Source organism: Oncorhynchus masou, chromosome 24 (assembly GCF_036934945.1).
Source record: "Oncorhynchus masou masou isolate Uvic2021 chromosome 24, UVic_Omas_1.1, whole genome shotgun sequence".
Classification (NCBI taxonomy): domain Eukaryota; kingdom Metazoa; phylum Chordata; class Actinopteri; order Salmoniformes; family Salmonidae; genus Oncorhynchus; species Oncorhynchus masou.
The window spans coordinates 84,206,498-84,228,275 of NC_088235.1; the positions used below are offsets into that span (position 1 = coordinate 84,206,498).

The 21,778-nt window shown below is 43.2% G+C and overlaps 1 protein-coding gene across 1 annotated transcript in view; it reads left to right on the top strand.

Annotated features, from left to right (window-relative positions):
• The window catches only part of LOC135512873 (ephrin type-B receptor 1-like), a 202,228-nt gene that overhangs the window by 148,976 nt on the left and 31,474 nt on the right, over positions 1–21,778 (top strand). Inside the window, exons 7-11 of the mRNA XM_064935338.1 lie at positions 4,215–4,377; positions 7,088–7,196; positions 7,359–7,423; positions 17,627–17,815; positions 18,386–18,633. Coding sequence (XP_064791410.1) covers positions 4,215–4,377; positions 7,088–7,196; positions 7,359–7,423; positions 17,627–17,815; positions 18,386–18,633 — 774 coding nt within the window. The remainder of the gene's footprint in view (positions 1–4,214; positions 4,378–7,087; positions 7,197–7,358; positions 7,424–17,626; positions 17,816–18,385; positions 18,634–21,778) is intronic.

Consider the following 21,778-nt stretch of genomic DNA (forward strand, 5'->3'; position numbering starts at 1 on the left):
TACAAATGACATATACGTTTGTTATTAAGGCACATGAAAGTTCACATCCCCCAAAAAACATTTTGATAAAAAAATAAAGTTTACGTTCAAATGGTGCCCTTGTGAAGTAAACTCCGCAAAAATAGAAATGTCCTTTCACTGTCAACTGCGTTTATTTTCAGCAAACTTAATGTGTAAATATTTGTATGAACAAAACAAGATTCAACAACTGAGACATTAACTGAACAAGTTCCACAGACATGTGACAGGCAGAAATTGAATAATGTGTCCCTGAACAAAGGAGAGGGGTTTGGCCACCAGCTGCATTAAGTACTGCAGTGCATCTCCTCATGGACTGCACCAGATTCGCCAGTTATTGCTGTGAGATGTTAGCCCACTCTTCCACCAAGGCACATGCAAGTTCCCGGACATTTCTGGGGGGGAATGGCCCTCACCCTCACCCTCAGATCCAACAGGTCCCAGACGTGCTCAATGGGATTGAGATCCGGGCTCTTCGCTGGCCATGGCAGAACACTGACATTCCTGTCTTGCAGGAAATCACGCACGGAACGAGCCTGCAGGAAGGGTTCCACATGAGGGAGGAGGATGTCTTCCCTGTAATGCACAGCGTTGAGATTGCCTGCAATGACAACAAGCTCAGTCCGATGATGCTGTGACACACCGCCCCAGACCATGATTGACCCTTCACCTCCAAGTCAATCCCGATCCAGAGAACAGGCCTCGGTGTAACGCTCATTCCTTTGACGATAAACATGAATCCGACCGTCACCCCTGGTGAGACAAAACCGCGACTCCTCAGTGAAGAGCACTTTTTGCCAGTCCTGTCTGGTCCAGCGACAGTGGGTTTGTGCCCATAGGCGGCGATGTTTCCAGTGATTTCTAGTGAGGACCTGCCTTACAACAGGCCTACAAGCCCTCAGTCCAGCCTCTCTCGGCCTATTGCGTACAGTCTGACCACTGATGGAGGGATTGTGCGATCCTGGTGTAACTCGGGCAGTTGTTGTTGCCATCCTGTACCTGTCCCGCAGGTGTGATGTTCGGATGTACCGATCCTGTGCAGGTGTTGTTACACGTGGTCTGCCACTGCGAGGACGATCAATTGTCCATCCTGTCTCCCTGTAGTGCTGTCTTAGGCATCTCACAGTACAGACATTGCAATTTATTGCCCTGGCCACATCTGCAGTCCTCATGCCTCCTTGTTGCATGCCTAAGGCATGTTCACGCAGATGAGCAGGGACCTGGGCATCTTTCTTTTGGTGTTTTTCAGAGTCAGTAGAAAGGCACTTTAGTGTCCTAAGTTTTCACAACTGTGACCTTAATTGCCTACCGTCTGTAAGCTGTTAGTTTCTTAACGACCATTCCACAGGTGCATGTTCAATAATTGTTTATGGTTCATTGAACAAGCATGGGTAACAGTGCTTAAACCCTTTACAATGAAGAACTGTGGGGTTATTTGGGATTTGGATGAATTATCTTTGGAAGATAGGGTCCTGAAAGTGCTGTTTCTTTTTTTGCTGAGTTTAGTTATGCACAACATACACCTAGTTTCCTGAAACGAGTCACATATTTCAATATAAAGACATACCTTTTTTCATCACAGCGGAAGTCACAGGTTTGTTTGAGGTGGTTCTGTACTGTGTTTCATTTCAGGACTCCCACAGTGGTTCCATAGACACAACATAGTGTTGAACAAACTCATTTCCTCAGAGAGACAATAGTATTATCGTGGAGATAGGGATTGGGATATTTACCTGGATCGCAGCTGTATTGCAAAGAAGAGATGAGGAGAATCAGAGTCCTCAGGGTGGAGAGTCAGAAAAGATGGCCCCACACACACAACGGAAGGAGAATAATACATTCTACTATTACCCCAGGACCAGGTTACACTCCCCCACAGAAAATAATGGAGAGAATTCTGGATCAAATTGCAGGAATACGAGTCTGAACGCTTTGTTCTATTTCCATACTTGTTTTATCTACCTGGTCTGCCTAATATGATGGCTTTATCACCTCTGTCTGGGCAACAGGAAAATGTGTCAGAGTTAAAAGTAAAGATGATTTAAAGTTCTTTTTGAAATCATGAAGTCATCAGAGTCCCACCACAGTGTATGATGCTTTGCGGTTTACTACATATCTTTCATACAAAAAAAACACAGCCCACGAATAGGGTTCATGCTCCTTGAAATTGATAATTATGTATGGAGGGCCAGTATAAAACGCTGTTTCCTGTGCTGCCACTCTCTTGCTAGTTTCACCCCCCCCCCCGTCCGGTATTTCTGTGTTTAATGCCAGTTACTCAGCTGCACTCTCCAGGGAATGTCTGGAGCCATGGGGTGGGTTTAGATTTGGGATCGGGCCTGGATTGCACCATTGGCCAATGAAAGCAGATATAAAATCTCTATTCTACCGAAGGTCTTTTTCTTCCTCCTGCTCTGTGCAGACAATGAAGAAGAGGTGGGCTCCCGATGGGACAGCACACTGATAATGTCAGCACTCCCTGTCACAATATCCTATTATGTACTGCTCTACTCGGTCCGAGTACAAACCCCATTCCGCATTTTCTGCATGTGTGAGGAGAATTCCATTTGCTAGCCTTTGCTGAGGTAGTGGATTTCATCTTGGCCTTCTTGCTGAGCATCAAAGCTGGTGTGATGATTAGCAGTGAGAATATTGGCGTGATGGCAAGGTGGAGTCTGCAATTGAAATTGAAATGGCAAGGGCCAACGAGGCATATTTCATGCGTCAGCTTTGACTGAAGTGCCACGGAACACTGCCAGGCTGAACATTGCCAGGCTGAACACTGCTAGGCTGTTGAGAGTTAAATTCACAGTCCCCCTCCGCAGCTCTGGGAGTCTCCACCCCTCACAAATCTTTAAGAAGGCCAGGCGGGGATAAGGCCAGAGGAGGATGGGTTGGGGCTTCAGAGGGATGGAATTGGGAGTGGTTGTAAAGGGCGGTTCACTGGGTATTTCTGGGGAAGAGAGATAAGTGGCCTTGGGCATTTAAGGAATTCCAGGCATTATACAAAGTCCCCATATCTAATTCTGCACAGGACCTTGTCATTTAGGCAGTGCATGCGCTGAGCGAGGAAGCAGCTATATTTCAGGGGTGAAGTTGCATCTAATTTCTGCTCAGTGTTTTCCTTCTGATAAAGGAAGGTCAGAGCCTCCATTAGCTGAGGAATGTTACCTTCCTTCCTCTGTCTCTCTCTGTCTCTGTGGGTTGGCTGTTTTTGTGTGTCTGCTGTGTATGCACACACTTTTCCTTTTATAAATGACCACCATGGAGTATACTTACAGTTTGTATGGTCCAGATACTAAAAATGTGTCCAGTCTTTATACAAACCAGAAGACCTAACCTGCCACATACCAAGTCATACATTCTCACTAAACACTTGCTAAACACATGCTGAACATGTACATACACTCATGTGTTCAGTGAAAAGATGAGCATACAATCCACCTCTCACACAATATATGTTCTCCCTGTATCCCTTCACTCTGGTCTGAGGCGAAACTGAACACGTCTCACGGTTTTTCCACCCCCTGCTCTTGTTTGCTCTCATCCCTCCACAGAGGAAAGAGTCTGGAAGGAGAGAGACAGAGAGGGATTAAAGCAAACAGAGAAAGAAAAGCAAATGCCATGAGGTCTCTAAGTACACACAATGCCAGTGAAAAGGTGTGTTGTGATGAGCCAACGATCTGAAAGGAGAAATGTGTGTGGTAACTCTGGTTGATGATTGATGATGGATATGTCTATGCATAGATTCTATAACCCGGATCAGCTACCGATATGCTGGACATGGTGAAAGATCTAATATGGGGATGTTGTTTGGAACTCTTTTTTCCTCAACACCCCACTCATTGCTCGATGTCCCTATTTCTGGTTTCATGTGGCCAAATTAAAAGAGTTCTAAAATTACATACTGTGTGTGTGAAAAGCCTAATTCCCCTCTATGGCTATATAAAGACTACAACAGTGGAGGCCAATGTGGATATCCACCATCCAGAATAATCTCATACACAAACATAAAGAGGAATAAGGGCCATTTTGTTATCTAAGCCCACAGGGCAGTATGTAGTGTGTATTAGGACTAGGGGTTGACTCGAGTTGTTACTCCACTGCCTAAAGGCTGCAGGCCCAGTGTGATGAACAGATGTAATATCCTCTAACTCTCTTTCTCCTATTTTTCAATCTCTCCGTTATTGTTACAGGACCACACTGAGTTGAATTCAACCATGGTGCGGAGCCAGACCAACACTGCCCGTGTGGAGGGCCTGAGGCCAAGCATCATGTACGTGGTACAGGTCCGTGCCAGGACGGTGGCAGGCTTCGGCAAATACAGCAGCAAGCAGTGCTTCCAAACCCTGACAGATGGTATGCACTGTGTGTGTGTGTGTGTGTGTGTGTGTGTGTGTGTGTGTGTGTGTGTGTGTGTGTGTGTGTGTGTGTGTGTGTGTGTGTGTGTGTGTGTGTGTGTGTGTGTGTGTGTGTGTGTGTGTGTGTGTGTGACCACCATGCGGGTCTTTGTGTCTGTGGACTGGGTGTGGGAGTTTGGCTATAGTAATAACTTAACTATCATTACTGCAATACATTTGTATGTGTCGACGCAGAGCAGGTGGTGATTTTTTAAAAATTAAACAGATATTCCCTTGATATTAGGATTTATTTTTAATATACATATCCCAAAGTCATTGTCTGGATTAAAGTAGTTCCTACTAGAGCCATGTATCCGCAGTGCCTTCAGAAATTATTCACACCCCTTGACTTTTTCCACATATAGTTGTGTTATAAAGTGGGATTAAAATGGATTTAATTGTAATTTTTTTGTCAACGGTCTACACAAAATACTTTAATGTCAAAGTGGAATAATATTTCATCATATTTTTTTTAAAGGTGTCAAGTTGGTTGTTGATCTGTGCTAGACAGCCATTTTCAAGTCTTTTCAAGCTGATTTAAGTCAAAACTGTAACTACTGTAGGCCACTCAGGAACATTTCATGTCATCTTGGTAAGTAACTCCAGTGTAGATTTGAGTTTGAGCTTATTGTCCTGCTGAAATGTGAATTTGTTTCCCAGTGTCTGTTAGAAAGCAGACTGAACCAAGTTTACCTCTAGGATTTTGCCTGTGCTTAGCTCTAGACCTTTTCTTTTTACAAAAAAAAAACTCCCTCGTCCTTGCTGATGACAAGCATACCCATAACATGATGCAGTCACCACCATTCTTAAAAATATGAAAAGTGGTACTCAGTTATGTGGTATGTTGGATTTGCTCCAAACATAATGCATTGTGTTCAGGACAAAAAGTTAATTTCTTTGCCACATATTATGCAGTTTTACTTATTGCAAACAGGATGCATGTTTTGGAATATATATATATTTTTGTACAGGCCTTCTTTTCACTGTCATTTAGGTTAGTATTGTGGAGTAACTACAATGTTGTTATTTTATCCTATCACAGCCATTAAACTCTGTAACTGGTTTAAAATCACTTTTGACCTCATGGTGAAATCCTGGAGCAGATTCCTTCCTCTCTGTCAACTGAGTTTGGAAGGACTCCTGTATCTTTGTAGTGACTGGGTGTGTTGATACACCATCCAAAGTTGAATAAATTCTCCATGCTCAAAGGGATATTCAATGTCTGCTTTTGTATAGTCAATGCAGCTTATTATCTGACTTGTTAAGCACATTTTTACTCATGAAGTTATTTAGGCTTGCCATAACAAAGGGATTGACTACTTAGTGATTCAAGACAATTTAGCTTTTCATTTTGATTAATTTGTAAACATTTCTAAAAACATAATTCCACTTTGACATTATGGGGAATTGAGTGTAGATCAGTGCCAAAATCTAAATTGAATCCATTTTAAATTCAGGCAACGAAATGTGGAAAAGTCAAGGGGTGTGAATAAATTATGAAGGCACTGTAGAAAATAAATATATGGCTCTGACTAATTCCATTTGTTCGGGGAAATTGCACATTTGAGGTGTTAGCCATAGTGAGTCTGCAGGTGGCACAGCTGCATGGCGTAGTGGAGGAAAGCAGCCAACAGAGAGCCCCTGCATGCTCACAGTGTGGTGTAGCTCATTAAGGGATCTCTAGCAGCAGCGCCTGCTGAAGACTTGGGGTTGCAGCAGCATCCGTTCCCCCCCAAAACAGTTGAGTCATCATTCTTACAAAAGTTGTCTGGTCATGAGACTATACAACTCTGAACCCAATAAAAAGTTGACAAAATAAAGCTTTTATGCAAATGTTGCACCAAAATATGTCAAAAATATTTGTTATCACTAGGAGCTATTTTGAAAGCTTCCACAAAATGGTATAAACAATTATAACCCATATGAGAACCACAGAATATGAAAAAGGGTTCAAAACACAATATGAATGGTTATATACATGATATAGATAAATACTGGAGAATGTGTGATTCAGTTGGAAATGACAGAACAGCAACACATCCTTTTAATCCAATCTATACATATGAAGGTATGGTGTTTCTGTTTACTTTCTTAACTCTCCCTCTGACACGTGATAAAGCATTTGTGTTGAGATTAGCAGGCGTTCTTCTGACTCCTATTGAGTGTGTAAGGGGATTAGCTGTGTCAGGAAGCAATGTGTTACTCTGAGGGACTGTCTGTCTGCACAGATACTAGCCCACGTGTCCATGTATATCACAGTAGAGACACTTTTGACACTGTCCCAATACCATTTAACTGTTCCAATACTCATATTTCTCTTCTCTCCCATCCTTTCCTCTCTTCTCTCACCACTTTACTTTTCACACCTCTTCTCTGACCTCCTCTTTTACCTTCCCTTCAACTATCTCTATTTCTCTCCATTTCTCTCTCTCTCTCTCTCTCTCTCTCTCTGTCTCTCTCTCTCTCTCGCTCTCTGTCTCTGTCTCTCTCTCTCTCTCTCTCGCTCTCGCTCTCTCTCTGTCTCTCTTTCTCTCTCTCACTCTCTCTCTCTCTGTCTCTCTCTCTCTCTCTCTCGCTCTCTGTCTCTGTCTCTGTCTCTTTCTCTCTCTCTCTCTCTCTCTCTCTCTCTATCTCTGTCTCTCTCTCTCTCTCTCTCTCTGTTGTTGCAGATGAGTATAAATCGGAGCTGAGGGAGCAGCTGCCTTTGATTGCAGGCTCAGCGGCTGCAGGAGTGGTCTTCCTTGTATCATTGGTGGCCATCTCCATCGTCTGCAGCAGGTAACAACCACTTAGTCACTGCTCATATCTGGTGTTACCGGGAATATGATCAACGGTTATGCCTCCCAGGAATTAAATGTTAATATTACAAATGTTTAATACAGTGCCTTAATATTGTCAAATATGGTTACATAACCGTCTTTTGCTGATTCTTTGTTGCAGGAAGAGATCATACATGAAGGAGACTATATACAGTGACAAACTTCAGCACTACAGTACAGGCAGAGGTAAGCATAAAGCTCTCATCCCATCCCATCCCACACACACAACACACACCCCCACGAACCCTCCCACTCACACACTCTTCTACCAGTGACTCCACCAGAGGCAACACACAACATCTGACACCTATCATCCCTTGTATAACATCCTGGCTATTTTGTTGATAGATTATCTATTTAAGACACAGCTCGTTACCTATCCTCCTTCATCCCTGCCTCCTTATTCCTCTCCGGTACATACAGTGAGGGAAAGAAGTATTTGATCCCCTGCACCCATGAGAAGGTGACAACAGTTGGTGCGATTATTCGCAAATGGAAGAAACACAAAAGAACTGCCCATCTCTCTCGGCCTGGGGCTCCATGCAAGATCTCACCTTGTGGAGTTGCAATGGTCATGAGAACGGTGAGGAATTAGCCCAGAACTACACGGGAGGATCTTGTCAATGATCTCAAGGCAGCTGGGACCATTGTCACCAAGAAAACACCGTGAAGGACTGAAATCCTGCAGTGCCTGCAAGGTCCCCCTGCTCAAGAAAGCACATATACATGCCCGTCTGAAGTTTGCCAATGAACATCTGAATGATTCAGAGGACAACTGGGTGAAAGTGTTGTGCTCAGATGAGACCAAAATGGAGGTCTTTGGCATCAACTCAACTCGCCGTGTTTGGAGGAGGAATGCTGCCTATGACCCCAAGAACATCATCCCCACTGTCAAACATGGAGGTGGAAACATTATGCTTTGGGGGTGTTTTTCTGCTAAGGGGACAGGACAACTTCACCGCATCAAAGGGACGATGGAAGGGGCCATGTACCGTCAAATCTTGGGTGAGAACCTCCTTCCCTTAGCCAGAGCATTGAAAATGGGTCGTATTCCAGCATGACAATGACCCAAAACACACGGCCAAGGCAACAAAGGAGTGACTCAAGAAGAAGCACATTAACCTGTAGTGACGCCTAGCCCATGAACGGGACCATTATCATCATCTGCCACTAATTAGCATAACGCAACGGACATAAATCTTCCTAGAAAATATTCCTATTCATGAAAATCACAAGTGAAATATATTGGAACACAGCTTAGCCTTCTGTTAATCACCCTGTCATCTCAGATTTTCAAAATATGCTTTACAGCCAACGCTAGACAAGCATTTGTGTAAGTTTATCATAGGCTAGCATAGCATTATGCCTTGCTAGCAGCAGGCAAACTTGTCACGGAAATCAGAAAAGCAATCAAATTAAATCGTTTACCTTTGATGAACTTCGGATGTTTTCACTCACGAGACTCCCAGGTAAACAGCCAAAGTTCATTTTTTCCCAAAATATTATTTTTGTAGGGGAAATAGCTCCGTTTGTTCTTCACGTTTGGCTGAGAAATCGCCCGGAAATTGCAGTCACCACAACGGCGAAAAATATTCCAAATTAGCTCCATAATATCAACAGAAACATGGCAAACGTGGTTTAGAATCCATCCTCAAGTTATTTTTCTAGGATATATTATCGAATAGATATGTCAGGACAATTCCTTTTTCTCTAGGACCAATTGGAGTAATGGCTACCTCTGCACTTTACACGAGAATCTCTCTCGGAGCCACCATGTGACCACTTACGCAATGTGCCCCATACAGCTATTCTTCAACAGAAATGCGTAAAACTACGTCACAATGCTGTAGACACATTGGGGAATACATAGAAAGCGTAAGCTCGTTGATGGTACATTCACAGCCATATAGGGAGTCATTGGAACGCAGCGCTTTCAAAACCTGGGGCACTTGCGGATTGGATTTTTCTCAGGCTTTCGCCTGCAACATCAGTTCTGTTATACTCACAGACAATATCTTTACAGTTTTGGAAATGTTAGAAGTGTTTTCTATCCAAAGCTGTCAATTATATGCATATTCTAGCATCTTTTCCTGACAAAATATCCCACTTAAAACGGGAACGTTTTATTTCCAAAAATGAAAATACTTCCCCCTAATGTCCTGGAGTGGCCTAGCCAGTCACCAGACCTTAATCCCATAGAAAATCTGTCGAGGGAGCTGAAGGTTTGAGTTGCCAAACGTCAGCCTCAAAACCTTAATGACTTGGAGAAGATCTGCACAGAGGATTGGGACAAAATCCCTCCTGAGATGTGTGCAAACCTGGTGGCCAACTACAAGAAATGTCTGACCTCTGTGATTGCCAACAAGCATTTTGCCACCAAGTACTAAGTCATGTTTTGCAGAGGGGTCAAATACTTATTTCTCTCATTAAAACGCAAATCAATTTATAACTTTTTTGACATGCGTTTTTCTAGATTTTTTTGTTGTTATTCTGACTCTCACTGTTTAAAATAAACCTACCATTAACATTATAGACTGATCTCTTCTTTGTCAGTGGGCAAACATACAAAATCAGCAGGGGATCAAATACTTGTTTCCCTCACTTTAGATGCTATACAATGGTGCCGGATGAGTTGAGATATCCCAACACAGTGCTTTAGGATGAGATACACCTTGTAAATGTACTCATTATGAATTTGTATCATGCGCTTTCTCTCTTTCTTTCTCTCTCTGTCTCTCTCTCACACACACACACCCTACATACAGTGGGTTCTGGACCAGGGCAGTGGTCAGGGAATAGCGTCTAATGTTTGAACAAGTTTCAGTGTTTTACAGCTAAAATGATCAATATTGGATAACATGCTGCCAATCGAGTGCCTACAGGGCCCTGACCTTTCACAGATCAATCTGTTACAATGGATTCTGAATCCGGCCTAATTAAGGGTGGATTTCCCAAGAGTCTTGTTGCCCTGTTCAGTTATTTATCTCTCTCTCTCTCTCTCTCTCTCTCTCTCTCTCTCTCTCTCTCTCTCTCTCTCTCTCTCTCTCTCTCTCTCTCTCTCTCAGGATTAACAGTTATTCTGTTTGATGGACACTCAGATCAGAGAGGAAGAGAATGTTTACATTTAGTATCTATTATTTCTCTTTGCCATCTATAAAAAGATGGTGCCACAGCACAGGTGAAGATAAAATATATACACTGTTTGCTGTTTAAACAAGACATAAAATGATATGTTGCTGATCATAAATTGAATAGATTCTGCACATGTGGTGTGAAAAGATTTGGACGCTGTGCAGATATACCCTTATAATAGTACAGTCAGTGCAGGTTGCCAAGAAACCCATTATGGGATGGTGAGCTGTTTCTCTTCCCCCGGTGCCTGAGTAAATCCTCTCATTTGAGTGTGTTTGGATTCACTTAATTGTCTATTAAATCTGAGTATCCTATTGGTTCAAAGCAATTAGGACTATGTCAGAATGAGCCGATCCTGTTCCATTGAGAACCAAGCCTTGATCCCCACAAGAGCCACAGAATAGATGTTCTCAAGTCAACACGTCTGATTGTCCTTTACTTTCAATAGTTCCATTATTCTTCCATTTTTGTGGAATATATGTAGAAAGAGGCAGATATCAGAAAAATCTATAGTTACCCTTGACCTTAAACTGGAAACTTTGGCTGGGTTTTCATAATTAAGTTTACTTCATTTTTTTTCTCAATCATTAAAGTGAAATGCACACACACATTTAGGGATTGCTTTGCAGGTGCATAGGAAATGTTAAATAACAGTTTGAAGAAACATAGAAGCTATGACGAAGGCTGTGAGGCCAAAATGTTGGCAAAAAATACTGATACTGTGCAAGTGCAGTGTGTGGGATCTAATTTATTTTTCTCTGTATCTTAAAATAGGATGTCTACTGCAGGAGGTGATATTTCCTGGAATTTTTCATCTTAGTGTGTGTTATGACGCTTTTCCCTATCTTACGGCACCAACATTCAAGCCAAATCTATTTGTGATTTTGATGCACTGTTAGGCTTGATTTTCCTTTGGCAAATCAGATCACGCCTCCATTTTGCTCCTCCCCTCCTATAGCCAGAAACTTAAATAGGAAGTACCTGTGGTAAGGACTGTTCAATGTTGGTCTGACCAATCAGAATCTTCAAGATTATTTTGATTGCGAGTACTGGGAATTGTTCCGGGCTGCCTCTGAGAATGGTATTGACGTATACACTGACTCAGTGACTGAGTTCATCAGGAAGTGCATAGAGGATGCTTTCCCACTCTGATGATTAGAACTTATACAAACCAAAAACCGTGGATAAATGGTTGCATTTGCACAAAACTGAAAAAATGAACCACCGCATTTAACCATGGCAAGGTGACTGGAAACATGGACGTGTATGAACAGACCAGCTATGCCCTCCATAAGGCAATCAAAGAGGCAATACAACAGTACAGGAACGAAGTGGAGTCGCAATTCAATGGCTCAGACATGAGATGTACAGTGGGGCAAAAAAGTATTTAGTCAGCCACCAATTGTGCAAGTTCTCCCACTTAAAAAGATGAGAGGCCTGTAATTTTCATCATAGGTACACTTCAACTATGACTGGAAAAAAAATCCAGAAATTCACATCGTAGGATTTTTAATGAATTTAGTTGCAAAATATGTTGGAAAATAAGTATTTGGTCAATAACACAAGTTTATCTCAATACTTTGTTATATACCCTTTGTTGTTAATGACAGAGGTCAAACGTTTTCTGTAAGTCTTCACAAGGTTTTCACACACTGTTGCTGGTATTTTGGCCCATTCCTCCATGCAGATCTCCTCTAGAGCAATGATGTTTTGGGGCTGTTGCTGGACAACACAGACTTTCAACTCCCTCCAAAGATTTTCTATGGGGTTGAGATCTGGGGACTGGCTAGGCCCCTCCAGGACCTTGAAATGCTTCTTATGAAGCCACTCCTTCGTTGCCCGGGCGGTGTGTTTGGGATCATTGTCATGCTGAAAGACCCAGCCACGTTTCATCTTCAATGCCCTTGCTGATGGAAGGAGGTTTTCACTCAAAATCTCACAATACATGGCCACATTCATTCTTTCCTTTACACGGATCAGTCGTCCTGGTCCCTTTGCAGAAAAACAGCCCCAAAGCATGATGTCTTCACCCTCATGCTTCACAGTAGGTATGGTGTTCTTTGGATGAAACTCAGCATTCTTTGTCCTCCAAACACGACGATTAGAATTTTTCCCAAAAAGTTATATTTTGGTTTCATCTGACCATATGACATTCTCCCAATCTTCTTCTGGATCATCCAAATGCTCTCTAGCAAACTTCAGACGGGCCTGGACATGTACTGGCTTAAGCAGGGGGACACGTCTGGCACTGCAGGATTTGAGTCCCTGGCGGCGTAGTGCGTTACTGATGGTAGGCTTTGTTACTTTGGTCCCAGCTGTCTGCAGGTCATTCACTAGGTACCCCCGTGTGGTTCTGGGATTTTTGCTCACCGTTCCTGTGATCATTTTGACCCCACGTGGTGAGATATTGCGTGGAGCCCCAGACCGAGGGAGATTATCAGTGGTCTTGTATGTCTTCCATTTACTAATAATTGCTCCCACAGTTGATTTCTTCAAACCAAGCTGCTTGATTCAGATTCAGTCATCCCAGCCTGGTGCAGGTCTACAATTTTGTTTCTGGTGTCCTTTGACAGCTCTTTGGTCTTGGCCATAGTGGAGTTTGTAGTGTGACTGTTTGAGGTAGAGGACAGGTGGGGCAGGCCTTGTCAAAGAGGTTGGGCTTTAGGAGGGACTGAAAGGCAGTGATGGCCTCTGAGTCATGGATGGCTGGAGGGAGATTCGGAGCCTAGGAGCAACCGTGGAGAAGGCCATGTCGCTGAAGCTCTGGAGCTTCGACCTGGGGATAATAAGGTGGAATGGAGTGTGCATGTTGGTTGGTAGGGGAGAAAGAGGTCTGAGAGGTAAGTGGGGGGCAAGGTGGTGAAGGCTTTGTTGTTGAGAAGGAGGATCTTGTAATCAATATGTTGGGAGACAGTGGAGTTCACGAATGACAGGGGTGATGTGCTGCCAGGTCTTAGTGTGGATGAGGCGTCGAACTGCAGAATTGTAACCATCCATTTGGAGATTATGGTGGGAGCTTGAGTTGATGCAGGAGAGAAGTGAGTTGCAGTAGTCAAGATGGAAGGAGATGAACTTGTTATGGCTGCAATCCCACTAACGGGATAAGTGTCATCAACAACCGCTGAATAGCATAGCGCCTCATTCAATAAATATTACTAAAAATAGTTATATTCATGAAATCACAAGTGCAATATAGGAAAATACAGTTTAGCCTTTTGTTAATCCACCTGTCGTGTCAGATTTTGAAATTATGGTTTACAGCGAAAGCAATCCAAGGGTTTGTGTATGTTTATCGATCGCACGACAAAACATTAAGTACACTTAGCCACAGGTAGCTTGGTCACGAAAATCAGAAAAGCAATCAAATTAATTGTTTACCTTTGATGATCTTCGGATGTTTTCACTCACGAGACTCCCAGTTACACAACAGATGTTCCTTTTGTTCCGTAAAGATTATTTCTATATCCAAAATACCTCTGTTTGTTTGGCGCATTATGTTCAGAAATCCACAGTCACGACAACGCAGACGAAAATTCCAAATAGTTTCCATAATGTCCACAGAAACATGTCAAACGTTTTATATAATCAATCCTCAGGTTGTTTTTAAAATATATAATCGATAATATATCAACCGTAAATGTCTTTCACAGTAGGAGAGGGAAAAGCAATACCAATCCAAACTCTGTTGCGCGAGCAAAACTCATGTGACCACTTGATACGATGTTATTGTTCTGGCTCATTTGTCAAAATAAAAGCCTGAAAACATGTCTGAAGACTGTTGACATTGAATCTGGTTCATATCCCTTTAAATCCAGCAAAGGGAGGCTATGGAACATGGAGTTTTCGAAATAGAAGCCACTTCCTATTTTGATTTTCCTCAGGGTTTCGCCTCTAATATCAGTTCTGTTATACTCACAGACAATATTCTGACAGTTTTTGGAAACTTTAAAGTGTTTTCTATCCAATACTAATAATAATATGCATATATTAGCAACTGAGACTGAGGAGCTGGCCGTTTACAATGGGCAACTTTTCATCCAAGCTACTCAATACTGCCCCTGCAGCCATAAAAAGTTAATGCATGTATGAGGGTTTTAGCGGATTCAGCCCAACGCATCACCAGGGGCACACTGCCTGCCCTCAAGGACATCTACAGCATCCAGTTTCACAGGAAGGCCGAAGAAGATCTTCAAGGACCTCAGCAGTCTGAGCCACGGCCTGTTCATCTCGAAGGCGGAGACAGTACAGGTCCATCAAAGCTGGGCAGAGAGACTGAAAAAACGACTTTCATCTCCAGGCCATCAGACTGTTAAATAGTCACCGCTGGCCGGCCTCCGCCCAGTACCCTGTCCTGAACTTAGTCACTGTCACTAGCCGGCTACCGTCTGGCATTCTACCCTGCGCTTTAGAGACTGCTGGCCTATGTACATAATCATTGAACACTGGTCACTAATTATGTTTACATACTGTTTTACATGCTTCATATATACAGTGTATTCGGAAAGTATTCAGACCCCTTAACTTTTTCCACATTTTGATACTTTACAGCCTTATTTTAAAATTAATTAAATACATTTTTTCCTCATTGATCTATACATAAAACACCATAATGACAATGCAAAAACAGGTTTTAAGTTTTTTTTGCAAATGTATTACAAATTTAAAAAACTAAATACAAAAATACCTAAATAAGTATTCAAGACCCTTTGCTATGAGACTCGAAATTGAGCTCAGGTGCATTCTGTTTCGATTGATCATCCTTGATTGGAGTCCATCTGTGCTAAATTAAATTGATTGGACATGATTTGGAAAGACACACACATGTCTATATGAGGTCCCACAATTTACAGTGCATGTCAGAGTGAAAATCAAGCCATGAGGTTGAAGGAATTGTCCATAGAACTCCGAGACATGATTTGTTTTGTGGAGTCACAGATCTGGGGAAGGGTACCAAAACATTTCTGCAGCATTGAAGGTCCCCAAGAACACAGTGGCCTCCATCATTCTTAAATGAAAGAAGTTTGGAACCACCAAGACTCTTCCTAGAGCTGGCTGCCCAGCCAGACTGAGCATTCGGGGGAGAAGGGCCTTGGTCAGGGAGGTGACCAAGAACCCAATGGTCACTCTGACAGAGCTCCAGAGTTCCTCTGTGGAGATGAGAGAACATTCCAGAAGGACAATCATCTCTGTAGCACTCCACAAATCAGGCCTTTATTGTAGAGTGGCCAGACGTAAGCCACTCCTCAGTAAAAGGCACATGACAGCCCGTTTGGAGTTTTCCAAAAGTCACCTAAAGGATTCTCAGACCATCAGAAACAAGATTCCCTGGTCTTATGAAACCAAGATTGAACCCTCTGTCAAACATCACATCTGGAGGAAACCTGGCACCATCCCTACGGTGAAGCATGGTGGTGGAAGCATCATGCGGTGGAGATGTTTTTCAGCGGCAGTGACTGGGAGACTAGTCAGGGTTGAGGGAAAGATGAATGGAACAAAGTACAGAGAGACCCTTGATGAAAACCTGCTCCAGAGCAGGACCTCACACTGGGGCGAAGGTTCACCTTCCAACAGGACAATGACCCTAAGCACACAGCCAAGGCAACCCAGGAGTGGCTTCGGGACAAGTGTCTGAATGTCCTTAAGTGGCTCAAACAGAGCCCAGACTTGAACCCGATCTAACATCTCTGGAGAGACCTGAAAATAGCTGTGCAGCGATACTCCCCATCCAACCTGACAGAGCTTGAGAGGATCTGCAGAAAAGAATGGGAGAAACTCCACAAATACAACCACAGGGCTCTCCAGAGGGTGGTGCGGTCTGCCCAACACATCACCGGGGGCAAACTACCTTCCCCCCAGGACACCTACGCACCCGATGTCACAGGAAGGCCAAAAAGATCATCAAAGAATACAACCACCCGAGCCACTGCCTGTTCACCCCGCTATCATCCAGAAGGCGAGGTCAGTACAGGTGCATCAAAGCTGGGACCAAAAGACTGAAAACAGCTTTTATCTCAAGGCCACCAGACAGTTAAATAGTAATCACTAGCACATTAGAGGCTGCTGTCTGTATACATAGACTTGAAATTACTGGCCACTTAAATAAATGGAACACTAGTCACTTTAATAATGTTTTCATATCTTGATTTTACTCATCTCTTATATACTGTATTCTATGCTATTCAACTATCTTGGTCTATGCGGCTCTGACATTGCTCGTCCACATATATTCTTAATTCCATTCCTTTGTTAAAAAATACTGCACTGTTGGAGCTAGAAACACAAGCATTTTGCTGCACCCGCAGTACACATCTGCTATACATGCGTATGTGACCAATAAAATGTTATTTTACTTGACATGAGTCTGTAATCGCTGCCAAAGGTGCTTCAACAAAGTACTGAGTAAGGGTCCGACTACTTATGTAAATGTGATATTTAAGTTTTTATTTTTAATACATTTGCAAACATTTCTTAAAACCTAAAATACTTTCCGAATGCACTGTATATACTGTATTCTAGTCAAGGCTCATTCTATATAATTACTGTGGAACGCTTTCAACACCTTGTAGAGTACATGCCCCAACGAATTGAGGCTGTCCTGAGGGCAAGGGGGGGGGGGGGGGGGTTGTGTGTATTGTTTTGTATTTTTAGGTATTACTGCACTGTTGGGGCTAGAAACATAAGCATTTCACTGTACCTGCATAACATCTGCAAAATATGTGTACCCACCCAATAACATTTGATTTTATTAATGTTAGGGCCTTATAATATCGGTTACAGGACAACAATCAGGATCGACTCTAGGGTCTAAAAAACACATTTATGCCCACTCACACACATACACACTTGCCAAATCACACACAAATTTTTGTAAGGTCTCTGCGTTCTGTATTTCTCATTTGGCCATTGCTCCGGATGACAGTAGCACTCAGATTCCAAGCTACTATTGTCAGGGACTCACCCGTATCATCTGTACAGAGGGTAATGTGATATTGTGTCATTTTTATCAGTTTCTGCTCAGTTCCTGAAGGTGGGATAGAGGAGCCAAGGAAATTGCCTTCCACAGCAATTACGGGAAATAGTTTACATCTCTGTGTCTGTGAGAGCAAGAGCGAGAGTCTGGAAAGAAAAACATGGAGATGACACGCACACACATACTGTACATACATATAGTCACACACGGACAAACACTGATGATATATTTGTTTGAGCTTCCCCGTGCTCATCCTAACCTCTCATCCTCCTCGGCCTTTGTTCTAGAACTCTCTCTGAGACCGGACATGTCCAACTGCCCTTCCCCCATGGGATGCCCCACCCACTTCTCTGGCTCACCAGGGATTAAGATCTACATCGATCCCTTCACCTACGAGGACCCCAACGAGGCCGTCCGAGAGTTTGCCAAGGAGATCGACGTGTCTTGTGTGAAGATCGAGGAGGTCATTGGTGCAGGTGACATGGTGGAAATGGAGTACCTCTGCGGCATCCATGAATCTATATCATTTTCTCCTCCACTTTCTCTTTACCTGTACAGTATCCAGGTGTTAGCACAGCTATTCAGTTAAAAAAAAACACTTTTTCCATCTAATTTGTTTTGCTTTTAGATAGAGAACCATATCCACTTCACAGAGCTCCTCTCTTGACAGAGAGCAAATTTAGCCGCTATCTCAGTAACCGGACCACCTCCATCTATAATTCATGCTGATTTTATCTGTTGGGGACATTTATTTTTTTACTTGACTTGACATATTCATGCATTCAGCAAAAGAATGGTCCTCTCACTGGCTGATGTTTGACATCTGCGGACTTGTCAGCACAGCACTTGTCTTATGACCCTGAAGCTGGGCTCTATTATCTCTGCGTCTGTCACACATACAGTGTTTTATCTTTATGGGGACTTTTGATTGTACATGTGCTATATGTATTAGAATAGGAAGTTAAAATATATGGCATCAGCTTGCATACATGTAGCTGGCTTTGTAATAAGGTAATCAATCAGTAATCCCATGTCTTTCCCTCCAGGCGAGTTTGGGGAGGTGTATAAGGGTCGTCTGAAGCCGGCTGGGAAGAGGGAGCTGTACGTGGCCATTAAGACCCTGAAGGCGGGCTACGTGGAGAAGCAGAGGCGGGACTTCCTGTCTGAGGCCAGCATCATGGGCCAGTTTGACCACCCCAACATCATCCGACTGGAGGGCGTGGTCACTAAGAGCCGGCCAGTCATGATCATCACAGAGTTTATGGAGAACGGGGCCCTGGACTCCTTCCTGAGGGTGAGAAAGGGAGCACTGCTTTGTTATTATGTTTTAACCTCCTCTGTTCAGAACACCACCCCGGGCATAGCTTTCACTTAATAGGGCCACGGTGTGGTTTCATACAGTGCCTTCAGAAAGTATTCACACCCATTGGCTTTTTCCACATTTTGTTGTGTTACAAAGTGGGATTAAAATGGATTTAATTGTTGTTTTTTGTCAACAATACACACAAAACTCTCTGTAATTGTACCGGCTTTCGTCGTCGGATGAGGAAGAGTAGTCGGACCAAAGCGCAGCGTGGTAAGTGTTCATGTTTTTTTATTGAACTGAACACTAATACAAAATAACCAGAGAATAAATGAAACGGAAACAGTCCCGTAAGGTGCAAACACTAAACAGAAAATAACTACCCACAAAACCCATGTGGGAAAAAGCTACCTAAGTATGCTACCCAATCAGAGACAACGATAGACAGCTGTCCCCGATTGAGAACCATACCGGCCAAAACAAAGCAATACAAAACATAGAATAAGGACATAGGATGCCCAGGGCGTGACAGTCATGTCAAAGTGGAAGAAAATTATTATAAATTGTTTCAATTGATGGAAAATAAAACACTAATATATCTTGATTATATCTTGGGCTCCCTGCCTGTGCCATTAAACCCCTACAACTCATCCAGAACGCCGCAGCCCGTCTGGTGTTCAACCTTCCCAAGTTCTCTCACGTCACCCCGCTCCTCCGCTCTCTCCACTGGCTTCCAGTTGAAGCTCGCATCCGCTACAAGACCATGGTGCTTGCCTACGGAGCTGTGAGGGGAACGGCACCGCAGTACCTCCAGGCTCTGATCAGGCCCTACACCCAAACAAGGGCACTGCGTTCATCCACCTCTGGCCTGCTCGCCTCCCTACCACTGAGGAAGTACAGTTGCCGCTCAGCCCAGTCAAAACTGTTTGCTGCTCTGGCCCCCCAATGGTGGAACAAACTCCCTCACGACGCCAGGACAGCGGAGTCAATCACCACCTTCCGGAGACACCTGAAACCCCACCTCTTCAAGGAATACCTAGGATAGGATAAAGCAATCCTTCTCACCCCCCCTTAAATGATTTAGATGCACTATTGTAAAGTGGCTGTTCCACTGATGTCAGAAGGTGAATTCACCAATTTGTAAGTCGCTCTGGATAAGAGCGTCTGCTAAATGACTTAAATGTAAATGTAAATGATTAGATAAGTATTCAACCCCCTGAGTCAATAAATGTTATAATCACGTTTGGCAGCAATTACAGCTGTGAGTCTTTCTGGGTAAATCTACAATATTTGCCCATTATTCTTTCTGGGTAAATCTACAATATTTGCCCATTATTCTTAAAATATTTGTCAAGCTCTATCAAGTTTGATGTTGGTCATTGCTAGAGAGCCATTTTCATGTCTTGCCATTGATTTTCAAGCAGATTTTAAGTCAAAACTGTAACTAATCCACTCAGGAACATTCCATTGTGTCTTGGTAAATATCTCATGTATATCTGGCCTTGTGTTTTAGGTTATTGTCCTGCTGAAAGGTGAATTTGTCTGAGTGTCTGTCAGACAGAACCAGGTTTTCCTCTAGGATTTTGCCTGTGCTTAGCTCTATTCTGTTTCTTTTTATCCTAAAATCTCCCTAGTTCTTGCTGATGACAAACATACCCATAACATGCAGCGACCACAATTCTTGAAAGTATGAAGAGTGGTACTCAGTGATGTGTTAGATTTTCCCCAAATATACTTATATTTGAAAGAAAGATTCACAGCTGACAAACAGTGGGGAGAACAAGTATTTGATAACCTTTTTATCATAGGTACACTTCAACTGTGAGAGACGGAATCTAAAACAAAAATCCAGAAAATCACATTGTATGATTTTAAAGTAATTAATTTGCATTTTATTGCATGACATAAGTATTTGATACATCAGAAAAGCAAAACTTAATATTTAGTACAGAAACCTTTGTTTGCAATTACAGAGATCATACGTTTCCTGTTGTTCTTGACCAGGTTTTCACGCAGGGATTTTGGCCCATTCCTCCATACAGACCTTCTCCAGATCCTTCAGGTTTCAGGGCTGTCGCTGTGCAATACGGACTTTCAGCTCCCTCCAAAGATTTTCTATTGGGTTCAGGTCTGGAGACTGGCTAGGTCACTCCAGGACCTTGAGATGCTTCTTAAAGAGCCACTCCTTCGTTGCCTTGGCTGTGTGTTTAGGGTCGTTGTCATGCTGGAAGACCCAGCCACGACCCATCTTCAATGCTCTTACTGAGGGAAGGAGGTTGTTGGCCAAGATCTCGCGATAAATGACCCCATCCATCCTCCCCTCAATACGGTGCAGTCCTGTCCCCTTTTCAGAAAAGCATCCCCAAAGAATGATGTTTCCACCTCCATGTTTCACGATTGGGATGGTGTTCTTGGGGTTGCAGTCATCCTTCTTCTTCCTCCAAACACGGCGAGTGGAGTTCAGACCAAAAAGCTCTATTTTTGTCTCATCAGACCACATGACCTTCTCCCATTCCTCCTCTGGATCATCCAGATGGTCATTGGCAAACTTCAGACGGGCCTGGACATGCGCTGTCTTGACCAGGGGGACCATGCGTGCGCTGCCGGATTTTAATCCATGACGGCGTAGTGTGTTACTAATGGTTTTCTTTGAGACTGTGGTCCCATCTCTCTTCAGGTCATTGACCAGGTCCTGCCGTGTAGTTCTGGGCTGATCCCTCACCTTCCTCGTGATCATTGATGCCCCACGAGGTGAGATCTTGCATGGAGCCCCAGACCGAGGGTGATTGACCGTCATCTTGAACTTCTTCCATTTTCTAATAATTGCGCCAACAGTTGTTGCCTTCTCACCAAGCTGCTTGCCTATTGTCCTGTAGGGACCAGCCCCTTGCAGGTCTACAATTTATCCCTGTTGTCCTTACACAGCTCTCTGGTCTTGGCCATTGTGGAGAGGTTGGAGCCTGATTGATTGAGTGTGTGGACAGGTGTCTTTTATACAGGTAACGAGTTCAAATAGGTGCAGTTAATACACTTAATGAGTGGAGAACAGGAGGGATTCTTGAAGTAAAACTAACAGGTCTGTGAGAGACGGTATTCTTACTGGTTGGTAGGTGATCGAATACTTATGTCATGCAAT